Source organism: Stylophora pistillata, chromosome 1, assembly GCF_964205215.1.
Source record: "Stylophora pistillata chromosome 1, jaStyPist1.2, whole genome shotgun sequence".
NCBI lineage: Eukaryota > Metazoa > Cnidaria > Anthozoa > Scleractinia > Pocilloporidae > Stylophora > Stylophora pistillata.
In genome coordinates, this window is record NC_142519.1 from 12,056,535 (window position 1) to 12,069,727 (window position 13,193).

Genomic DNA, 13,193 nt, shown 5'->3' on the forward strand with positions numbered 1-13,193 from the left:
TGAAAATGCTTCCATCTTGCGAGGAGCTATGTAACCTTCAAAGGGTTAACGTGAGCCTCAGCAATTTCTACCAGGTTGACTTTGTCGCCATCACCGGTCCTGACAATGTAATGTTCTACAACGTGATTTGGGGGCAGTGTGATCGGCTGCTTTGTTCTGTGCAAAACAAATAAAAGAGAAGAAGAAAAAAAGCAGCTATAAGAAAAAACAAAATAAAACAAAACAAAAACGTAAAAAAGGGGAAAAAAAGGACGGAATCCCAATGGCACAGATACGTGAACATAAAAAGCGCATTTCTGCTTTCATGAACGTGCGAATTTTGACTTTGATAAACATTGGCATTTTTGCGTGAAGAAAGGGTACGAAAAAAAGGGTTTAAGCTTTACAGGGGATTAGTTTTGAGAAAGTTTGGTATGGAGCCGTTCTTTTGAGGCTGTCTTTATCCCTGTGATGTCTTCAGCTTCGGCTTCAATTTTGAAAATGCAAAATAGGAGAGTCAAAAATTCAAAAGGGCATTTCACAACTGACAAGCTCATCCAGAAAGAAAAGTCTTACTTGTAAGTAGTGTGAAACTGGCATTTGTGGTAACCACCTCCTTTGAGCACAAGGAACATAGTCACATCACCTTTCAACAGCCCTTCAGAGACAGTCATTTTTTCGAAGGATGGGTCCCAGCCAGTTGTCTCCTTTTTCATTATAGGTCCGTCAGCAGGAAAGTTTACGCCGTGAAACATGGATTTGTGGTGGAAGCATTTGCCTTCGAGACTGAAATTGAGAAATCAGTTAAAAAAATAGTTAAGTAAATCTTGTTTCTTGTTTTCTACGTCGAATCCTTATGCTGCAATGTATATGCCTTGAAGAATGATGCTTCAATGTCTAGTCTTAAGCCTCCCGGTTAGCTCAATGGATAGAGCACTGGACTGATGTGCGGGAGGTCGAGGGTTCGAGCCCCGGCCGGACCAACACTCAAGGTCTTAAAATAATTGAGAAGAATATGCAGCCTTTCTATAACATCAAGAAATGGTTTAGATATTCTAGTCTTCTCGGATAGGGATGAATAAATGGAGGTCCCGTCTCTTGCAGGGTTAGGTGTAGGAGACGTTAATTTCCCAGCACGAGATCACTGTGTGATGGATGTCCTCCCTTGGGGTGGGATGGGTGGGTTGTTGTCCTGCATTTCATACATAAGCCTCTGTCTCGGGAAAAATAGGTAACCATGCCCCACGTAAAGACATTAAACTTTGATTACGATTACTATTACTACAGTCATCTCCGCTACGACGTTTTCCAATTTTTAGCCCCTTTACACACAAGTATCATCTGAATTTGTTCTGTTTTGCCATTAGGTTATAAGGCTTAGACACCTTTAAAACTGCAGTAGCCTGCATATTCTACGACCACTATGCTTTTTGTGTGATTTCCCTTCCTAACGGTGGACAACACATGGTCTCCGTGTAAAAAAATGACCTTGACGGTTACTTTTAAAACTATTTCTATACCTAATTTCACCACTGGCTGTAGCCACTGCACCATCCTCAAATGTGAATGTCCTTTCGTATGACATTCCAGCTGGAAAGGCTTGCTTGAAATAGTCAGGTATGTTGGCAGGATACTTAGTGAAGCATCTGTTTCCATACATAAATGCTGACGACAGTATGTCAAAGGAGAATGGAAGGGGTCCCCCTTGGACCTCAAAATTGGCATTCTGTTTCCCTCTAAAATACGATGATAAACAGTGTGGGAAATTATTTTCAGAAACGAATCATTTATCCGACTGGAAATGTACGAAACTTAGGGTGGACCAAAATTTTCATGCTCATGATAATTCAAGCTTTAGTCAAATACTGCATAACCTTGGATGTTAAGTTGGAAAAGATTACAATATCGTACGTACTTGAATCAAGCTGTGACTGAGCTTTTACTAGATAATTTGCTGTAACTTTTACACCTCGCCTGATTGTGGAGAAAGATGACGAAGACGATGCTTTGGAACATAGGTAATTTGAAAAATAAAAAAAGCAAGCTCATAGTTTGACTGAAAATCTTCTTTGGAATCTTTAATATTACTCACTTTGCTTTTTCAAAAGTCATAATTTCCAAACTTCACTGATACATCGTCAGGCCCATATTAACGACTGCAATATGATCTTAATCAACTCTGTGTTCAACAATAAATTGTAATACATGATAATAAAACAATTTATAGTCTGTCTTTTAAGAGACACTTACTCGTAAGGGTTTCCGTTTCCAACTCCTGTGATCGTAAAGGGGTGTCCATTGACACAGCCCTCCATTTTATATTTCATAGTCATGTCTTTTGTAATGCCCTGAATAAGTAAAGATTAAGAAAGCAAAGAAATGACTATTTATTACTGAAATCAATAATTCAGAGACCTAAGTTGGTTTTCCAGCGGATTACTTGTATTCACTTCATACACACTATCTCAAAGAATGCGATATTCATTATTGCTTTTTTTATTTGATACATCTCAAGCCATATCAAATCAACACAGTGCTCCTCGCACCATTTGCGCCTGTTTGCTGTACATTTGATTGTCTAACTCTTTGATTTTCTTTTGAAAAAAATTCCTTGAACTGTAATATTTCATCGCATCAGAGAAAAGCACTGGACTGAATTTAGTTTCAAGCTTCGTTGAGAGCTTGAAGACATGCAGAATGAATTAAACTAACCATGACTGAAAGGTTCGTTTTAAATTAATAAAGGTAAACAATAGGATCAATAGCTCTAGGTGTGGCGTGTTTCTGTCTCTGGTTTGTGGGGCATACATCTGTATCAATAACCTTTCAAATTTTCAAATTAAAGCGATAAGTTCAGAATTTTTGTCGACGTCTAAGGGATACGTTTTTATCTATTACAGGGGGGAACCACATAGTTTTGAAGGGGAACCAAGCATGAATCAGTAGTCGTGAACAAAATATTAAGGGACTTTACAAAATTTACTGTCAATTAACTGGTATTGACGGGAGTAAGTGTGGGGGGGAGGGGAGATCATAAAAATATTTCAGGCCCTCATGGGGGTCAGGTCAATTTTATCGCGAAAGAACCAAACTCCTTCAAACATCCCCCCCCCCCCCCCATCCTCCCCTCAGGCGATAATTAATGACCAGTAGCAAAGATTAAGTTTGTACTTTTTACAAATGTGAATCCTACTTGAGAAAAGGCTAGAAGACCCAGGAGAATTGCAAGTCGCCTGCAAAGATCGTTGATTTGCTTGATTTTCATGCGCAGGTCAATGAAATTCATTTCATTAAAAATTGAGCTCAGATTCCTCCAGCGTGTGGACTCCTAGTTAGTTAGTAGCAGCGTCCAACTAGAATCGTACAGGCGCAGGTTTGAACCCTGTCGAAGCCTCAATTTTTCAAAGCCTCTTTTCAGTAATTGCTGAAATTGCAGCTCATCTGCCATGATCATTACCTTACTTGATGCTAGTGTCAGGTCAGAACGTTTGCAGAGCATGTTTTGGGTGTGGTATAGCAGTTTGCGTTAGGACGGTTTTATGTTATTCCTTGTTAGCAAGGTCGATTCAATTGCAACTGTCTTTTCTTAATTAATTACTAGAACTCACTTACTTGCTTTGAATAAGACATGTTGAGGATAAATGGCTTGATTTTCAAAACTTGATTACGAGTTGAGATAATCTGTTGTAGTTCACTCCGTCGCCGACTAAGCTGAACTGACTGCAGTGTTAGGGTGGATTGATGTTAAAGCTAAATAGAACAAACACTCATTGATGATGATGATCCCACGTGAACTATCATGTGAAATTTAACAATTGGTTCATGATCATGCTTAACGCGAAAAATTATTTCCCGTAGTCATTCTTAATTAAGATGAATGTTTATATAATCGTGGAAGATAAAAATACAGTGACTTTTCTGGTGCATACTTCGACCCTTCCCCGACTTTTTTTTAAATTTGACTTCTTTCGATTTCTTGTTGTTGGATATGAGAGTGTTTATAACCTATGCAATTTGTTGGTTAGTAACCTTTCTCGTTGAACGAAGTCTCGCTTATGGAAGAGTCATTTCTCCTTTTAATTAACTTGCCGTTTACGTAATGTACTATTTGACCAATCAATTCTTTGCTATAAGCAAAGTTAACAACCAAAAACTAATCAAAAATCGGCTTCTTCAAAGGTGACAGACAGACCGTGGCAACTTGTACCATTATCATCGTGAACTTTATGTTATCGGAAAGTTTTGAACTCGACTGCTTTTTTTTTTGAGCAATGGATATTGAAACTTATCAATGAAGATATGATATGCTTGAAACAATTTCTCGATTCTGACTGGCCAAGAGATACGCAGTTTTTCAGGAAATATGATCCAAAAATAACAAAATCTAAAGGAAAAAAAGAGTATCTTAGTGTAAGAATTTACAAAAAAGAAATCAGCAATCTGATTTGGTTGATAAATAAGAGCGCTCACAAATAGGTTCTTTGAATGGCGCAAAGTTTGGATCCTCTTAGAGTTGCTATTAGGATCTACAAAGCCTCAGTAACAATAACGTCGCCAGTCATACTTAGAAAACAATGGCTATAGCTGTTGCAATATACAGGAAAGAAACGTTAGTCTGGCCAGGTGTTGGATGGGAAAGTGAAAGAGCTTCGTTTGGTTGGCCGTGGAAAGAACCCAAACAAAGTGCAACAAGTGCAAGATGAGTAAAAAGAAATTATCCGATAGAACAAGAAACTCAGTGATAAAATTCTAAATGTTTTATTAAAAAAAAAAAAAAAACATCAGATTCAAACGCTTGAACTGTATGGCCGTTTTTTGCAGCCTCGAGAACTTTCAAAACATTGAGAAACCGGTTTTTTTTTTTTCTTTAAAGGCGTGATGACTTTTGTATGGTTTTAATAAATCATTTTAATTTGGACGTCATTCATGCGTGCTCCTTGTGCTTAAGCTGTCTCGTGATTTTCTTTTTATGGATATTAATTAATTACATGTTTTTCTCGTGCAATTTTCTGTAATTAAGCAGTTGCCGGTGTTTTTCGAAGACCATAGATTGCACTCGCCGTATGGGCTCGAGTAATCTTGTTAGTCTTAAAAAATATTTATCCTTTCACGTGATTACTTTAATGAAATGACCGACCGCTTTGACTACTTTTGAATCAATTAAAACTCTGGTACCAGAGCTAACGCCTAAGCATTAGTATCCTTCCCCATAATTTTAGTAAATTATTTATCCTTTTTGGTTGATCACGAAAGAAACCTCATTTCCACGTATATTACCGTTATTGGTACATAAAAGAAAAAGATTCAATTTTTGAAGTAACTCATCAAATGATGTGAACTCAATCACTGTATTATTGATGCAGAAATGGTTTTGTTTCTAGGAATAATATGCCTGTCTACTGATGGATTTAAATTCATTCAAAGTTCTTGTGTAGACTATCTCCTGTTAACTTTGTCCCCGAGTCTAGTTTATAATCCGAAGAAAATAATTTGAGGTTACTCCAAAGGTGACGACGGCAGCTGAAATCTTCTCTGCGCAACAGAAATATGAAGTTTCAATTTACTTGCTCAGTGTTGTCACCCTCAGTGACCTCTAATAAATGGAAGGTTGGCGTCTCAAAGCCCGATTAAAGGCAAGTGGGTCTGAGTGAGGTGATGGCTTTTACGGCTAAAGGTTAACTGAATTTTGGCCTGGCCTTAATGCAAGTAATTCTAAAGATGGCGTATTCAACGTCAGGGTGAATGACGAAGGGCTTACGCTCCAAACTGCAGCTTTAGAATCTCTGTTCGGTAAAATTCATTAAATCATTCGATTCCTTGCCGTTGAATTTGAGACTGTTCAATTATAGCCTATGCATTTTGTTGCTTAGAGCCTATCCGCATTAGCAGACATAACTAGAATTGTCCTGGCAAAATCAAAGGAAAAATTTTGTCTTGACAAATTTTTCACGGTCTCCTCTGTTGCATCTGCATCAAAAATGTCGAAGCTGTTAAATCTGTCAAATTCGGGTAACAGCCAAAAATAACACCGATACTATATTTCACTGTAATTTGTCCAATTTAGCTTCCTTTGCTTTGAGTGGGCACTTCTGGATCTTGTGCCACCTCTACTGCTTCATTGTTGGATTGATAAAGTGGCGACTAGAAAATCCGGCTCCACGGCTGTATCTTGACCAGCTGCATCCAGCGCCTGACCTGCTCATAAGACTTGCCGCGTTTACTTACCTGTGGATTAAAACTCCAATTACCAGGATTCATCTTAAGTTGTTTGAAGTTGTAAAATCCGCGAGTTTCGCAACGAAAGACAATTACTGCGATCTTTTTGTAAACTAAACCCAGTTCAATTACCACACTGGTGGTGGCGTTTAGGACAAATGATCAACAAGTTTATTAGGTTTTTTGTTTACTTTCTTGATTTTGCCAAGGTTTTATCTGGGACAAATTTTGTCGGCGGTGCGTTTGAAAATTTGTCGGCGGTGCATTTGAAAATTTGTCCGCTTCGGCCAAAATTTGTCAAGTCTCGACAAATTATCCGTACTTGTAAAGTATTGGTGATGACAGAAAATTTGTCTAAATTAACAATTTTTATCGCTAGTGCGGATAGCGACCTAAGTGACCCGTTTCGTCGATCAAAGGCTCTGTGACTGCTGGCTACTAATAGATGGGAGGATTGCGTGTCAGAGGCATACTGTGCTTTCTTGCTTTTTCCAAAAAAATTAGGACGCAAAAACCTTATACAAATGAAGACTGCGCCTTTCATGCTTTTCTCTCAGCATTTAATAGTGTGCAATTTTAATTAACATGCCAATCGTTAATATAAATGCAGCCCATATGAAATACGCGCAATTTAAACACGAAGGCGCGCTATAAAAGGAGTCTCAGGAGTCTTTGGTCCCACTGGACCATTTTTCAATCAACCGTCGTGTGATGTAGAACTCTTAGAGTCAAGTAAGCTTGAGCTACAGCTACTCCAAAGCAGTGAAGAGCGGGCGCATTCCTCACAATTGTTTTATGTTTTCATCACAATACAAGAACTTTTTAGATTTGTATTTCCTTTCTTCAATGGAAACTGTCTTTATTGGTGGTGGTAAATTTGAGATCGAAGTAGGTGGTTCGAACGTTACCTCATTGTCACTATGCTGGTGGAAGTAAACAATAGATATCTCATTAGCTCCTTTTTTTCGTCTACCAGCATTTAAATTTGACCCGCACACGTGAACGGTGAGTGACAAATGAGCCGAGGTCTTCCCAGGGAAGACTTCGTTATATAGCGCGCCTTCGTATTTTAAGTGTGATATCTGAAACAATAGATGAAACAATAAGTTACGAGGCCTTTGTTGCTTTGCTCCGCCGAGACAAGTTAATGGGGTAAGGCAGTATTCCCTTCGGAGGAAAGCGCGCGTTATCTTCGACCACTGAGAGCCTCCCCGTTTACGCTTTGCCGCTTATATTACAGATCTAAAGTATTTTCGCCATTGCAAGTAAATGTCGCGAGAACAATAGGTATGCTGTGCAATGAACGAAAATTGAAGTATTCTTCAGTAGCACTTTATAGTTTGTGCATTCATCTAGCATATCGCTGTTTCTCCGTGTCATTGCTTTCATTCAGCGATAAATGAATTACAGTCTTCGCTCTTCTGGTTGGCAGTTCATTCAGTTTCCGGCGCTGACCATGAGACTCGCTTAAAACATGACCCGATAGGGAGGGTGACAGTTATTGTGGGTGTCTAACTGTGTGTTGGCAGTCATGGAAAATAGTTGCGAATGAATTGCGAGTGCATGCACTCTCAGTTTTAAGTCTCAAGGAGCATTTATGACTACACGAAATGAGAGGATGACAATATACAGTTGATTACGTCAATGTTTTTTTTATTCTTCAATTGACCTGATTCGTATTACAATGAATTCAGGACATTGATTGTAAGTGATGAAAATGCTTTCATCTTGCAAGGAGCTATGTAACCTTCAAAGGGTTCACGTGAGCCTCAGCAATTTCTACCAGGTTGACTTTGTCGCCATGACCGGTCCTGACAATGTGATGTTCTACAACGTGATTTGGGGGCAGTGTGACCGGCTGCTTTGTTCTGTGCAAAACAATTAAAAAAAAAGTAGAAAGAAAGCAGCTATAAGAAAAAGAAAAAAAACAAAACAAAAAAACCAAAACAAAAACGTAAAAAAGGGGGAAAAAGGACGGAACCCCAAAGGCACAGATACGTGAACATAAAAAGTGCATTTCTGCTTTCATGAGCGTTGGAATTTTGACTTTGATAAACATTGGCATTTTTGCGTGGAGAAAAGGTACGAAAAAAGGGTTTAAGCTTTACAGGGGATTAGTTTTGAGAAAAGTTAGTATGGAGCAGTTCTTTTGAGGCTGTCTTTATCCCTGTGATGTCTTCAGCCTATTCAATTTTGAAAAAGCAAAATAGGAGAGTCAAAAATTCAAAAGGGCATTTCACAACTGACAAAGCTCATCCAGAAACAAAAGTCTTACTTGTAAGTAGTGTGAAACTAGCATCTGTAGTAACCACCTCCTTTGAGCACAAGGAACATAGTCACATCACCTTTCAACAACCCTTCAGAGACAGTCATTTTTTCGAAGGAAGGATCCCAGCCAGTTGTCTCCTTTTTCATTATAGGTCCGTCAGCAGGAAAGTTTACGCTGTGAAACATGGATTTGTGGTGGAAGCATTTGCCTTCGAGACTGTGAAATTGATGAATCAGTTAAACAAATAGTTAAATAAATCTTGTTTCTCATTTTCTAGGTCAAATCCTTATGCCGCAATGTATATGCTTTGAAGAATGATACTTCAATGTCTAGTCTTAAATTTTGTCATCTGCGCTACGACGTTTTCCAATTTTAGCCCCTTTACATATAGGTATCATCTTAATTTGTTCGGTTTTGCCATTAGGTTATAAGGCACAAACATCTTTAAAAGTGCAGTAGCCTGCATATTCTTAGGCCACTATGCTTTTTGTGTGGTTCCCTTCTTGACGGTCGACAACACATGGTCTCCGTGTAAAAAATGACCTTGACGATTACTTTTAAAAATATTTTTTAATTACACCATAGAAGAAATGGCTTGACGGGAGGAAGTGGGGGAGGGGGGAATCATAAAAGTATTCCAGGCCCTCATGGTGGTCAGGTCAATTTTATCGCGAAAGAACCAAACTCCTTCAAACACCCCCCCCCCCCCCTCCTCCTCCCTTCAGGCGATAATTAATGACCAGTTGCAAAGATTAAGTTTGTACTATTTACAAATGTGAATCCTCCTTGAGAACAGACTAGAAGCCCCAGGAAAATTGCAAGTCGCCTGCAAAGATCATTGATTTACTTGATTTTCATGCGCAGGTCAATAAAATTCATTTCATTAAAGATTGAGCTCAGATTCCTCCGACGTGTGTGTACTCCTAGTTAGTTAGTAGCAGCGCCCAACTAGAATCGTACAGGCGTAGGTTAAAACCCTGTCGAAGCCTAAAATTTTGAAAGCCTCTTTTCAGTATTTGCTGAAATTGCAGCTCATCTGCCATGATCATTACCTTACTTGATGCTACTGTCAGGTCAGAACGTTTGCAGAGCATGTTTTGGGTGATGTTTTTCTCGTGCAATTTTCTGTAATTAATCAGTTGCCGGTGTTTTTCGAAGACCATAGATTGCACTCGCCGTATGGGCTCGAATAATCTTGTTAGTCTTAAAAAATATTTATCCTTTCACGTGATTACTTTAATGAAATGACCGACCGCCTTAACTACTTTTGAATCAATTAAAACTCTGGTACCAGAGCTAACGCCTAAGCTTTACTATCCTTCCCCATAATTTTCGTAAATTATTTATCCTTTTTGGTTGATCACGAAAGAAACCTCATTTCCACGTATATTACCGTTATTGGTACATAAAAGAAAAAGATTCAATTTTTGTAGTAACTCATCAAATGACGTGAACTCAATCACTGTATTATTGATGCAGAAATGGTTTTGTTTCTGGGAATAATATGCCTGTCTACTGATGGATTTAAATTAATTCAAAGCTCTTGTGTAGACTATCTCCTGTTAACTTTGTCCCCGAGTCTAGTTTATAATCCGAAGAAAATAATTTGTGGTTGCTCCAAAGGTGACGACGGCAGCTGAAATCTTCTCTTCGCAATAGAAATATGAAGTTTCAATTTACTTGCTCAGTGTTGTCACCTTCAGCGACCTCTAATGAATGGGAGGTTGGCATCTCAAAGCCCGATTAAAGGCAAGTGGGTCTGAGTGAGGTGATGGCTTTTAGGGATAAAGGTTAACTGAATTTTGGCCTGGCCTTAATGCAAGTAATTCTAAAGATGGCGTATTCAACGTCAGGGTGAATGACGAAGGGCTTACGCTCCAAACTGCAGCTTTAGAATCTCTGTTCGGTAAAATTCATTAAATTATTCGATTCCTTGCCGTTGAATTTGAGACTGTTCAGTTATAACCCATGCATTTTGTTGCTTAGAGCCTATCCGCATTAGCAGACATAACTAGAATTGTCCTGGCAAAATCAAAGGAAAAATTTTGTCTTGACAAATTTTTGTCTCCTCTGTTGCATCTGCATCAAAAATGTCGAAGCTGTTAAATCTGTCAAATTCGGTTAACAGCCAAAAATAACATCGATACTATATTTCAATGTAATTTGTTCAATTTAGCTTCCTTTGCTTTGAGTGGGCACTTCTGGATCTTGTGCCACCTCTACTGCGGGTGTTACGAAAACGAAGACCCTCGAAAACGAAGACCTAAGACCTAAGACCCCCGGTGTTAAGGACATTAGCCAGAAGACTCATTTTTTGATTGATTATTGATTAGTTCACTAATTTTAGAATGATCTTAGATAGCCACATAGTTACAATGCTTATCTGTTTTTCTATATTTCCATTGGTTTTGTAATCGGACCTTTCAGCGTCACCACGCGCATATAAAAGGAAAATTTAGCGTCCCTTTAATCAGTTCTTCGTAAGTTTTGAATAGCCTTAGTAAACTTTCGCCCTTTCGTTTTCTCAACCTCTGGCACAAGCGGGACCGATATTTGAGTACCTTTGTAACTTTGTTTTTTCCTTTCCAGTCTTTTCAGTGTTGGGTGACAATATACAAACAAATATTGCAATGATCTGTATAGATTTAAGATTTAAAGGCCAAATTCTTGCCAATTTGCGAGTCAGTGAACGCCCATCATTTAGATAGAACAATGGGCTGTTTATCAGTCATCAAAACTCCTTTAATTTGTTTCCAAACTTTTGTTCTGTTTTACTTGTATTGTTAATCTCGTTATAGACTTAGAGCCCAGTATTTAACACGCGATTCTTTGATCACATATTCCGCGGCTTTTCGTTAGATTGATAGAACTTCGTTGTATTGTTGTTTCAGTTTACGATCGATCGTTCGATAGATTGATTGACTGTCAGAATAATCGTTATTTTCGTCATTGATTGTGGTTCGTGGTCGATTGCCTTTCAAGAATAAAGATTCGTGCAAACAGTCAACTTTGGGTTGTCATTTCGATCAGTAAAATAGTCCCAAACACCTCGTTAACCGCGTTTTGAAGCGACACGCCCTTGAACTTGAGAATTTAGATTTTGGTTGCCGTAAACGCTACACCCGGTCTTTGTTTTCTTACTACGAAAACGAAGACCCTGTAAACAGAAAACCGTAGAAATTACAAGTTAAACACACATTAAACAGTAACAACGCTTAGTGATATAATACATTACACTTCACGCGTTTCTCTCATCATCATACTGCCCGTATTATTGTACTGCCCGTATACGGCCCGTCTTGTCACTGTTCTTTTTCGCTATGCGAGCCAATTTGGTATTGATATTCTCGAGGGTTTCCTCGGGTAAACTTACCACACATATTATTATTCTGGAACAGCAGGCAGAATTCGAACGCTAGCCGCCTTTGATTTATGGTTAGCATTGCGTGACAGAATAATGGAGAAGGCGTTCTGTACAGGAGAACTTACCCTTAGGTTCTGTCAATAAATAATCAATTTCTACTGTATTTCGTAGCTAAAATAGATCCTGACGGTCGTTCAGCTTTCTCTGCTGGAAAATTCTTGTTAAAAAATAAGCAATTCTTTTGGCTAATGCAGGGTCTTCGTTTTCGTACTACGAAAACGAAGACCCCCGGTCTTCGTTTTCGAACTACGAAAACGAAGACCCTGTAAACAGAAAACCGTAAAAATTACAAGTTAAACGCACATTAAACAGTAACAACGCTTAGTAATATAATACATTACACTTCACGCGTTTCTTCCCATTACTGTACTGCCCGTATTATTTATACTGCCCGTATTATTATACGGCCCGTCTTGTCTGTTCTGTTTCGCTATGCGAGCCAATTTGGTGTTAATATTCTCGAGGGTTTCTTCGGGTAAACTTACCACACATATTATTATTCTGGAACAGCAGGCAGAATTCCAACGCCAGCCGCCTTTCATTTATAGTTAGCATCGCGTGACAGAATAACAGAGAAAGCTTTCTGTACAGGAAAAATGACTCTTAGGTTATGTCAATAAATAATCGATTTCTACTGCATTTCGTAGCTAAAATAGATTCTGACGGTCGTTAAGCTTTCTCTGCTGGAAAATTCTCGTTAAAAAATAAGCAATTCTTTTGGCTAATGCAGGGTCTTCGTTTTCGTAGTACGAAAACGAAGACCCTGTCTTCGTTTTCGTTTTCGTAGGGTCTTCGTTTTCGTACTACGAAAACGAAGACCCTTTTTTAACAGTAGACAATCTTTTGACCACCAACGACAATATCGTCTTCTCTTACTGTATACGTCCGTCACGCAATGCGCGCTAGGCCGAAAAAGAGGGTACGCGCCCGAATTAAGCCTGCTTCACCTCATTGAGGCCCTAAAATATTCCGATCGCTCCTTCGACAGGGATGTCAGTTCCAAACTTGTAATCAATGCATAGAAAAACAAATCCAAGAGCCGAAAGCAGTGGTGGCTGAAGAAAGAACAAGAAAAATCACGCGCGCAAACTGTCTTAACATATCAAAAGCTGAAATAACAATTACTAGTGCTCGGGGTACTTCTAGAATCGTACTTTCAAGATTTATTTCTTTTCATTTGTATTAAAAAAAATGCGACTAACGGTTGAAATTGGTTAATTTCACGCCTAACGGCTATTTTTTCGCCGTTTTACGGCAAAGGACTAAACCCATTAAGACCCTCTTGAAAATCACTCGCCTCCAACT

The 13,193-nt window shown here is 38.7% G+C and overlaps 1 protein-coding gene and 1 long non-coding RNA gene across 2 annotated transcripts; both read right to left on the minus strand.

The window, feature by feature from the left end:
- On the minus strand, positions 1-3,732 carry LOC111344518 (GFP-like fluorescent chromoprotein amFP486). The gene is made up of 5 exons (XM_088737078.1): positions 3,592-3,732; positions 2,230-2,327; positions 1,500-1,715; positions 556-765; positions 1-156 (listed from the first exon to the last, which is right to left on the minus strand). Exons 1-5 carry the CDS (start codon positions 3,607-3,609, stop codon positions 27-29), a joined length of 672 nt encoding a protein of 223 aa, XP_088593204.1. The 5' UTR covers positions 3,610-3,732; the 3' UTR covers positions 1-26.
- Positions 3,733-7,825: 4,093 nt separating this feature from the next.
- On the minus strand, positions 7,826-12,646 carry LOC148741244 (uncharacterized). The gene is made up of 3 exons (XR_015992848.1): positions 12,374-12,646; positions 8,471-8,680; positions 7,826-8,063 (listed from the first exon to the last, which is right to left on the minus strand). It is a non-coding gene; the product is annotated as an uncharacterized LOC148741244 (long non-coding RNA).
- Positions 12,647-13,193: the final 547 nt, after the last annotated feature.